Here is a 10,609-nt window from a genome sequence, read left to right as displayed (position 1 = left end):
TTAAAGTTTTGCCGCAATATAATGGAATATTAATATTGATAATTGCATTTCCAGTATATTCAAAAATCTATACATTTGAGTTTTTGTCATTTATTTATTGATGCATCATTTATTTATTCCATTTTTGACTCCAGCAAAACATTTAACATTTAGCTGTAACTATTCTACATTCTTGAGCAGATTTATTGCTGGGGTATTTAAATATGCCAGTGCAGTATAACAAGCAGAATGTGAATTTGCTATTTGTCGTTGTAAAAAAAAAAAAAAAAAAAAAAAAAAGCACGCCCTTCTGGACAAACCTAGTTGGAGTACAGGAAACTTACTTTCACTGTGGAAAAAAGTGACTTTTGATCTGCCAATAAAAATAATTCTTCAGTGAATCCCAGAGGTGTTTTCAGACAAGCTTAGTGCTGTACAAACCTTTAAACCATTCTTCATTTTTCTTTCATTTCCATATAATATTCTTTGTTTTAGGCACATTTGAAAATTCTCGTTTACAATATTGATTAGGGACCGCTTTGGCTGATGAGATGCTGGCATATTTTACTCCTAATGTCTGCATGCCTGCATTGCTAAGGGTACATTATAATAACACTGATGGATCTTTTATCACTAGCCTTCATTACTATTCTTGGGAGTCCTTTATGTTACTTCTCTTAAATGTAATGTTAGGAGACACATCTGAAGTAGGTAAAACATAACTGAAAGCTACAATAAATCTGCTGAAAGTGTAATGTCTAACCATGAAAGATTTTGTACGCTTCTGTTCTAGCATTCCTTTTTTACCTGTGCAGAAGGGTGGAGCGTCAGGTTAATGATTTATACCCGTCAAGCTGATCTTTCTGCCAGAACACACATCGATCTGGAGGGAGTGAGAGCGTGAATGTTCAGGTAGGTTTCATTAAGAAATAAAACAGAGATTTGATTATGGTCAAGAGAGATGACAAACTGGTATTATTTGCACAGATCAGAAGTGTGTATCTGTAGCTGTGCTGTGTCAAGGACTTTTCATTTATCTGCTACGCCTTACAATTGGCAATTTTCTAGACACGTGACAGGACAGAGAGCTTTAATCCAAAGATCATTTTATATCTCTGCACCAGTGTAAACAATAGTGTTACCACCAGCCCTGTCTAAACCCTCCAGTTCTCTTTAGCAATGGTGATGGCTGGGCACCAGCAGGATTTCAGTAGACCCTGACCGCCTCTTCAGTCATAAAGTGTACAGCATAGAGGGTAATAAGGCTAGCTAATCATTTCCTCAAAGGTTAACAATGGTTTTGAAATGCTGCTATCAAACACACTGCTTTATAAAATGGATGAATGGAAGTCATTCCTAGTTAGCCTTACTTTTGACTAGCAGCATAACATCTGGCCCATTTTGTAGCTTATTCTGGTCAAGAACTGTCCACGTCAATAGAAAGAGACTGTCCGAAAGTGCCCATTTAGAGATTGTTTTGTTTCTACAAGACATTTAGAAGAAAGTTTAGCTGAAATAGACAATACTTAAATAACAGATCTGCATGGGAAAAAAAATGAAACCCAGAAATGATTGTAAAACAGGGTCTTTTTGTGACTGGATGTGTAAAAAAACAAAAAACAGAAGAAATTAGAAGAAATGTGTCCTTTGTAATGATAATTTCGGTCCATCTGGTGATGGCTGATGACACACTGGCTGATGTAATGAAGGGAAATAAACAAAAACATTTGCTAATTTAGTTGTCAATAAATTTATTCAAAGAAGCTCCCTATAGCTAAACTGAACCAGGGGATCCCCTGCTAGTACATTAATCCAAACGACTTTTATCCAAACGACTTACAAATGAGGACAATAACAGCAATCAAACCAATAAAAGGGCAAAAATATGACAATATAAGAATATAAATGCTGTGACCAGTTAGTCTAACGTAGTACATGCAGCAAGGGTTTAGTTTTTTTTGTTTAGGTTTTTTTTTTTTTTTTTTTTTACAGAATAGACAGAGCTAGTGTTAAAGGGTCAAGTTACTGTTATCTTTTTATAATAAATAAAAAGAAAAGCAGATACAACGTTAGAGTGTCAATTATATATTTACATTGTTTCTATGTTATCTATGTGTTTTCTTAAACAAGTAGATAACATAGAAACAGAATAGAGAGTGCTAGTGTTAGAGTTTTTTTTTTGCCGATTTTTGAAGATGGCTAAAGACTCAGCTGCTTGGGTCAATTTGGGCAGGTCATTCCACCAGCAGGGAACAGTTCATGTAAACGTCTGTGAGAGTAATTTTGTGTCTCTTTGGATTGGCACATAATTCACTGTTCACTTGCAGAATGCATGCTTCTGGGGGGCAAATAAGTCTGAAGTAGTGATTTAGGTAAAGGGATGCAGACTCAGAGCCAGTGGTGGTTTTGTAAGCAAATATCAATCACTTAAATTTTGTTTGAGCAGCTATTGGTAGCCAGTGCAAATTAATGAACAGATGTGTTACATGCATTTTTTCATCTTTCTGCCACATTATGGATTAGTTCTAGAGGTTTGGTAGAACTAGCTGGAAGACCTGTATGTTGTGCAAGATGTTTTAAGCACAAAAGGTAATTAGTGGATTTTATCATGTGAGAATCCATGATATCAGTTCATTCTGAATGGCAATCATTTAACAGTATTTTTTTTTATCCACTAACTACGTATACTGTGACTACTACAACATAAACCCTAAATGCTCCTGAATCTGGTTTCATATTGTGCATGATTGCTTTATTGATGCAAATTTTATACCTTTTATATACAGGTCCTTCCCAAAAAATTAGCATATTGTTATAAAAGTTCATTATTTTCCATAATGTAATGATAAAAATTAAACTTTCATATATTTTAGATTCATTGCACACCAACTGAAATATTTCAGGTCTTTTATTGTTTTAATACTGATGATTTTGGCATACAGCTCATGAAAACCCAAAATTCATATCTCAAAAAATTAGCATATTTCATCCGACCAATAAAAGAAAAGTGTTTTTAATACAAAAAAAGTCAACCTTCAAATAATTATGTTCAGTTATGCACTCAATACTTGGTCGGGAATCCTTTTGCAGAAATTACTGCTTCAATGCGGTGTGGCATGGAGGCAATCAGCCTGTGGCACTGCTGAGGTGTTATGGAGGCCCAGGATGCTTCGATAGCGGCCTTAAGCTCATCCAGAGTGTTGGGTCTTGCGTCCCTCAACTTTCTCTTCACAATATCCCACAGATTCTCTATGGGGTTCAGGTCAGGAGAGTTGGCAGGCCAATTGAGCACAGTAATACCATGGTCAGTAAACCATTTACCAGTGGTTTTGGCACTGTGAGCAGGTGCCAGGTCGTGCTGAAAAACGAAATCTTCGTCTCCATTAAGCTTTTCAGCAAATGGAAGCATGAAGTGCTCCAAAATCTCCTGATAGCTAGCTGCATTGACCCTGCCCTTGATAAAACACAGTGGACCAACACCAGCAGCTGACATGGCACCACAGACCATCACTGACTGTGGGTACTTGACACTGGACTTCAGGCATTTTGGCATTTCCTTCTCCCCAGTCTTCCTCCAGACTCTGGCACCTTGATTTCCGAATGACATGCAAAATTTGCTTTCATCCGAAAAAGGACTTTGGACCACTGAGCAACAGTCCAGTGCTGCTTCTCTGTAGCCCATTTCCTGCACACGCCTGTGCACGGTGGCTCTGGATGTTTCTACTCCAGACTCAGTCCACTGCTTCGGCAGGTCCCCCAAGGTCTGGAATCGCTCCTTCTCCACAATCATCCTTAGGGTCCGGTCACCTCTTCTCGTTGTGCAGCGTTTTTTTCTACACTTTTTCCTTCCCACAGACTTCCCACTGAGGTGCCTTGATACAGCACTCTGGGAACAGCCTATTTGTTCAGAAATTTCTTTCTGTGTCTTACCCTATCACTTGGGTGTCAATGATGGGTGTCAATGATGGCCTTCTGTACAGCAGTCAGGTCGCCAGTCTTACCCATGGTTGCGGTTTTGAGTAATGAACCAGGCTGGGAGTTTTTAAAAGCCTCAGGAATCTTTTGCAGGTGTTTAGAATGAATTAGTTGATTCAGATGATTAGGTTAATAGCTCGTTTAGAGAACCTTTTCATGATATGCTAATTTTATGATATTTTTTGGAATTTTGGGTTTTCATGAGCTGTATGCCAAAATCATCAGTATTAAAACAATAAAAGACCTGAAATATTTCAGTTGGTGTGCAATGATTCTAAAATATATGAAAGTTTAATTTTTATCATTACATTATACTTTTATCACAATATGCAAATTTTTTGATAAGGACCTGTAAATCTATATAACTTAGTCACTAAATCAATATCGGGTCAGAATAAGAGGTTAAATCTGTGTTCCGCAGATAAACTCATTTCAATTCCATCCATTTGTGCACATCCTGGTAAAAAAAAACTAACATTTTTTTTTCTCAAATTAGAAATTAGAACACTAGAATGTGTTTTAATTTCACTCTCTTATTTTTTTATTTATTACATTGCAATAGTTTTCAGTGTGACATGTGAGTTTATACACTGTAAAAAAAAATTCGCGTCAACTTAAAAAAATAAGGCAACTGATATACAATATAGTAATTGTCATGTAATAGTTCCTTTAAAAACAAACAAAATGTTAAATACATGTGACTTCATGCCACAAGACTGTTTACATATGAAGGTATAATTAACACTGGATTTATTTAACATACATTATGTACCATGTGTTGAGTTCAGTGTAAAATTAATTGAGTAAAGAACTTAATATACAAGACTTGGTATGTCCTTGTGCTTTGGACACAAACTTTCAATAATAAAAAAAGTTATTTGAGCCGTGTTATGGTCTTTTATTTATTTAGACTATTTGAATAATATAAAGTTGTGGCCTAGTGGTTAGAGAGTTTGACTCCTAACCCTAGGGTTGTGGGTTCAAAACTCGGGCCGCCAATACCATGACTTAGGTGCCCTTGAGCAAGGCACCGAACACCCAAGTGCTCCCTGGGCGACACAGCATAAATGATGAACACCACTCCGGGTGTGTGTGTGCACTTTGGATGGGTGAAATATAGATCATGAATTCTGAGTATGGGTCATCATACTTGGCTGAATGTCACGTCACTTTTCACTTTTTTAACTTTAAAATTGTGTATGCTTATAGATAATAGGCATTTGTGTTCAGTAAACAAAAAATATTTTGTTCTGATATTTTTTTAGCTTAACATGACTATTTATGTTGTGAAAACATGTGATATTAAGTTATTTTAAGTTGGGTGGACTTTAGTCCCGTTTGTAAAGTTTACTCAAAAAAGTGCTTGCAATAAGTTGCCTTATTTTTTTAAGTTGACGCAACTTTTTTTTTTTTTTTTTTTTTTTTTTTTTTTTACAGTTTATTGCTCTTTGCCAGTGTCATGCTGCTCTAGTAAAGGTGAATCTCATCATGCCAATGGAAGCACAACTCAAGAAATTACGACAAATGCTGGAGAAAGAATGCCAGCTCAACCAGGAACTCCAGAACCAGAACACAGAGCTAAGTAAGACCAGATCTGAGCCATGACTTTTTCACTGTTTATCTGATGTGAGTTATGCACACTAGAAAATTGTTTTCTTATTACAGAGCGACAGCTTGAACAGAAAGAGAGATTGTTACAGATACTGCAAGGACAACTGGATGAGCTTGGTAAGATCCAACAGACTAATAACTATATCTGCATCCTCTTTCATCTACTTCCTTCATATGTTATTAATAATACAAACATATATATATATATATATATATATATGACAAAGGTTTTTGCCTAAAGACAGCACAATTCATATTTCAATATGTATCAACATTGCCCATTTGGTGATCAAAATACATGGACAAAAAACTAATGACAAGAGCAAACTGTGTAGCATCTGCAATTCTGTATATCCTAATGTTAGAAACATTCAGCTGAAGTAGATTTTTCATAATATCCTTGAACATTTCAGTCTGATCTTTAGTGTCTATAAAACACTGAATCACATCTAATGTTGTCTGTCAGATTGTGCACCACAACGACACAGTAATGAAATGCCTGAGGTTCGACAGAGTCGGGCAGCTGTCATGGCCAGGGAGCGTGTCCCAGAGGTCCTGGAAATCACTGCCAACAGAGTCAATAAAACTGCCAGGTTACTTTATACACATACTAATCAACAACCCTGCGAATACAAGGCTATGTTCAGACTGCTGGCAAATTGGATTTTTTTTCTCAAATCAGATCTTTTCAGGCAGACTGTCCAGCACATGATTGCATATTATCAACATTTTCATAAAAAAATCTGATTTGTGTATCCAGACATAACTGACTTATCTGCATGGGTTGCTCTGGTTACAACACAGATGTACCCTTGTATGTGACGAGGCTTTCAAAACAGATGCAGAAAAAAAAAAGTGCATCATCTCGATTTTCAGATATGCGCCTGCAGAGTCGAGAACTCCTCTGTCACACAAGGAAAACCAGTGTGTATTGTGATGTTACATGCTATCCAGACTTTCTAAATCTATTTGGATAATATATGGATATTAGGGGTGTAACGGTTCACAAAATTCACGGTTCGGTTCGATACGATACACTGATGTCACGGTTCGGTTCGGTTCGGTTCGATACGTTTTAGATACAGCAAAATGTAAAAACATCTCAACTTTTCAGAATGCCGCAAGCGCACCGCGGGTCATGTGACAAGAACTAACCAATCAGCTTCATCCTTTCCCGTAACAACGTTGAGAGCTCAGCCAAGATGAAGGATCAGCTGATCATAGTTGTATATGGATTGCAATTTTGAAATAAATTTAGTAGCAGAGCTACTGCAAGCGATTTTTAGAGCTGCAAATCCATTTATCCTTCGCTGAAATTTCCGCGTCTCATGGAGAGAGCACGTCATTGTTGCTTAGCAAAGACAGACGCCTCATGAGCGCTTCTGCCCGAGCGCTTTGGAAAGGAGGAGAAAGACGCGCTTAGCGTTTTCCATGCGTTTTTAGGCACGATATGTGAACGGCCCCTAAGGCGCTCGCTCACTCAGCACGCGCTGAAGGCTCGTTGCAAAATGTCGAATGCCTTTAACAGACCAGAAATATAAGATCCTAAAATAACCAACAGGTCTGGTGTTTGGGTTGGATTCCCTGTAAGCTATAGTTTCTAAATGCTGCAGGGATAGTTTGCTGCGTGCATGTTTCTCCTTTTTTTCGTCTTTTCCCAGATAGTACTGACGCATATATCCCAGATATTCCCGCTGGTGTTTTTTTTTTATTTTTTTTATTCCCGCTGGTGTACCCTGTCATGTTGCAGATGCGACATACCGTTGTTTTTTTATCCACCACTCTCTTGCCATCACCATTATAGCTTAAAGGGAATCCAAAGTGCACCCAAACACCAGACCTGTTGGTTATTGGAGGATCTTCTCATTTCTAGTCTGTTAAACGCATTGGCTATTTTGCAACGAGCCTTCAGCGCGTACTGAGTGAGCGAGCGCCTGCTGAGTAGCCTAACATAAACATATAAGATGGTGTTTTTTTCTTCTTCGGGAGTGTCATGGGCGTTGCCTGTTACGTTGTTTGGGTTATTGGGCTACCTTGTTGAACGCATATCATTATATTTCTCTCTCTCTCTTTTTTTTTTTTTTTCAAATATAATTAATTACTCCAACGAACCGTTCGGTATACATAATGCGTACCGCGTACCGAACCGAAAGCGTCGTACCGAACGGTTCAATACGAATACGCGTATCGTTACACCCCTAATGGATATACAAAAAATCTGATTTTTACTAACAGTCTGAAAAAGGCATAATTAAACAGCAGTGGTATAATCCAGTCTCAAAATAACTTAATACATTATTTTGTTTAACTAAGTCCAAAAGTTGTGCTTTGTTTATATGTGTCTTGCCATCAGTGAAAAAGCTCAGATTGTGAAGGCCATTGGTAAGAATGATTTCCTCCGTCGTCTGGATGAGGAGCAGATCAGTATGATGGTTGATCTGATGAAGATCATGGACTGTCATCCTGGCGAGGACATCATCCGAGAGGGCACAGAGGGAGACAGCATGTACATTGTCTTTGGTGTGTATGTATAGACATAACAGAGTTAACTGTTAATTCAGAAATGCATACTTGCATAACACCCTTACTATTTTTGGTTCTAAATATTCTAAGATTTAAAAGAAGTCTCTTATGCTCACCAAGGCTGGATTTATTTGATAAAAATACAGCAAAAATAATGTTATCATGAAATATTATTAAAATTTTAAAATGTACTTTTTTCCTGTGATGGTAAAGTTTAATTTTTCAGCAGCCATTTCTCCACTCTTCAGTTTCATATGACTCCTCAGAAATCATTCTAATATGCAACTGTATATTCTGAATATAAGACATTTTTCAGGGAGAGTTTTCCTCCAGCTTGGCTCAACACACCTGTCTGGAAGTTTCTAGTATGCCTAGTAAGAGCTTGATTAGCTGGTGCGGGTGTGTTTAATTAGGGTTGGAGCTAAACTCTGCAGGACATATTGTTTGTATATGGTTATCTCAAATACTGTGACAAACAACTGTTTGGAGACCCCTGGCCTTTTACATGTCAATGATACCGAGGCAACAATAGGTGGCGCCAAATATGTGTAAAACAAGATGTGCCCTCCAAGATTGAAGCGAGCTGGCCATTTAAACTAGTTTAGATTGCTGGGGACTGCTTGCTGGTGAAGGAAATACTGAAAAGAGAGGTTCAAAAGTCATTTTTCCTGCAGTTGTACTTGCACTCACTCACATTATTAACACATCCCTCCACACTGGTATTATTCCCTCAACATTTAGAGAGGCTCGTATGACTCCACTACTTAAGAACCGCACCCTCAACCCATCTCTTTTAGAGAACTACACACCAGTTTTCCTTCTTCCTTTAATTGCAAAAACACTTGAACGGGTGTTACAAACACGCCAGGTTCCACCTCCACACAATCACAGCGCACACCCTCACTTGAATACTAAATCATCACCACCTGCTCCTCATCACCTACCCATCATCGCTGCACCACAAAAGCCACACACACACTCAATCATCGTCCGGTCACGTTCGCGACAAGATCATTCCTGTGTGCTAACTATTAGGACTAACTCCTCTTCTATCTTCTCTCTAAGGATTGCCTCCGAAGTCCTCAAGTCCCCAACAGTGCGTGTGTGTGTGGTTCACCTACCCTTCTCGAGGTCACTACCTTCCCGGCACGGATTCCAACACCCATCCACTCCTCACTACCTGCTCCTCTGCTTGTGTCTATAATAAATAACATCTTCATCTGTTACTCCTCTGTCTCCTGATGATCCGTAACAGATGACCGGGCTTGCACCGAGAGACGCAAGCATGAGCCTCATGGACCCCTTTCAGGAATTAGTTGATGCACTCCGTCGGACACTCATGTCAGCACCCGCGTCCCCACCACCAGCGAGCACTTCCGCTGATCCCGTCATCCCTCCTTCACCTGCCGTGCACGCCGTTCCCTTAGCCAGGCCAGCGCCCTACTCTGGTTCGGTGGAGGAATGCAGCGGTTTCCTGCTTCAGTGTTCACTGGTCCTGGAGATGCAACCGCTCTCATATCCTACGGACTGATCTAAGGTAGCTTTCATCATTTCCCAATTACAAGGCAAGGCATTACAGTGGGCAGATTCTCTCTGGACTCAAAATAACCCTGTGACTCAGTCATATTCTAGCTTCATCAAACATTTCCGCGAAGTTTTTGGCAAACCTGCCTGGGACTCCTCGATAGGTGAGAGACTGTACAATTTAAAACAAGGAAAAATGTCTGTCAATGATTATGCCTTACAGTTAAGAACTCTGGCAGCCTCCAGTGGGTGGAACGAACAGGCCCTGCTCACTACCTATCGCCAAGGACTGGAACCCAGAGTGCGGTTGCATCTTGCTGCATACGAGGATACCATCGGCCTCGAGCGATTCATCCAGCTGTCCATCCGCTTCGCCACTCGTATGCAGTCGTGCTTAGAAGAGAACCAGGGCCAGGCACATTCCTCCACACCTCTCTGCCGACCAGAGAACGTCAGCTCCCCAGAACCAGCCAACGAACCCATGATGGTGGACTCATACCACCTCACTATGGCGGAACGTCTAAGATGGCTGGCCCAGAACCTTTGTCTGTACTGTGCAGCTCCGGGGCATACCATAGCTGGGTGCCCAGTTCGTCCTCCTCGTCCCATGGTGAGTGCCATCCTCCCTTCACAATACCAAATGAAACCACTCACCACTGTGGTGACACTTACTGTGGCTCCACCTCCATTGAAAGCCCTGTCGAGAACCAGTCCATCTCCATTCCCCAGTGCTACGCCCCCTTCAGTGATGCCTTCTGCCCCAAGCGGGCCTCCAAGCTGCCTCCACACCAGCCGTGGGACTGTGCAATAGATCTGCTGCCGGGTGAACCAGTGCCTAAGGGACGGATTTATCCCCTATCCGTTCCCGAGGAGAAGGCCATGGAGGAGTACATCAGGGAGGTGCTGGCACAAGGATACATCCGCCCATCTACCTCCCCTGCTGCTTCCAGTTTCTTCTTCGTGGCCAAGAAGGATGGAGGTTTATGGCCATGCATCG

The 10,609-nt window shown here is 40.1% G+C and overlaps 1 protein-coding gene across 3 annotated transcripts in view; it reads left to right on the top strand.

Moving 5' to 3' along the window:
• The first annotated feature begins 778 nt into the window (after nt 1-778).
• prkg3 (protein kinase cGMP-dependent 3) overlaps nt 779-10,609 on the top strand; it is a 28,950-nt gene continuing 19,119 nt past the window's right edge. For all 3 annotated transcript variants that reach the window (XM_052535998.1, XM_052535999.1, XM_052535997.1), the window contains exons 1-5: nt 779-891; nt 5,392-5,536; nt 5,620-5,682; nt 6,032-6,158; nt 7,919-8,085. In XM_052535998.1, coding sequence (XP_052391958.1) covers nt 5,443-5,536; nt 5,620-5,682; nt 6,032-6,158; nt 7,919-8,085 — 451 coding nt within the window. In that variant the 5' untranslated portion in view covers nt 779-891; nt 5,392-5,442. The remainder of the gene's footprint in view (nt 892-5,391; nt 5,537-5,619; nt 5,683-6,031; nt 6,159-7,918; nt 8,086-10,609) is intronic.

Source organism: Carassius gibelio, chromosome A20 (assembly GCF_023724105.1).
Source record: "Carassius gibelio isolate Cgi1373 ecotype wild population from Czech Republic chromosome A20, carGib1.2-hapl.c, whole genome shotgun sequence".
NCBI lineage: Eukaryota > Metazoa > Chordata > Actinopteri > Cypriniformes > Cyprinidae > Carassius > Carassius gibelio.
This window is presented reverse-complemented; position numbering and strand designations above follow the sequence as displayed.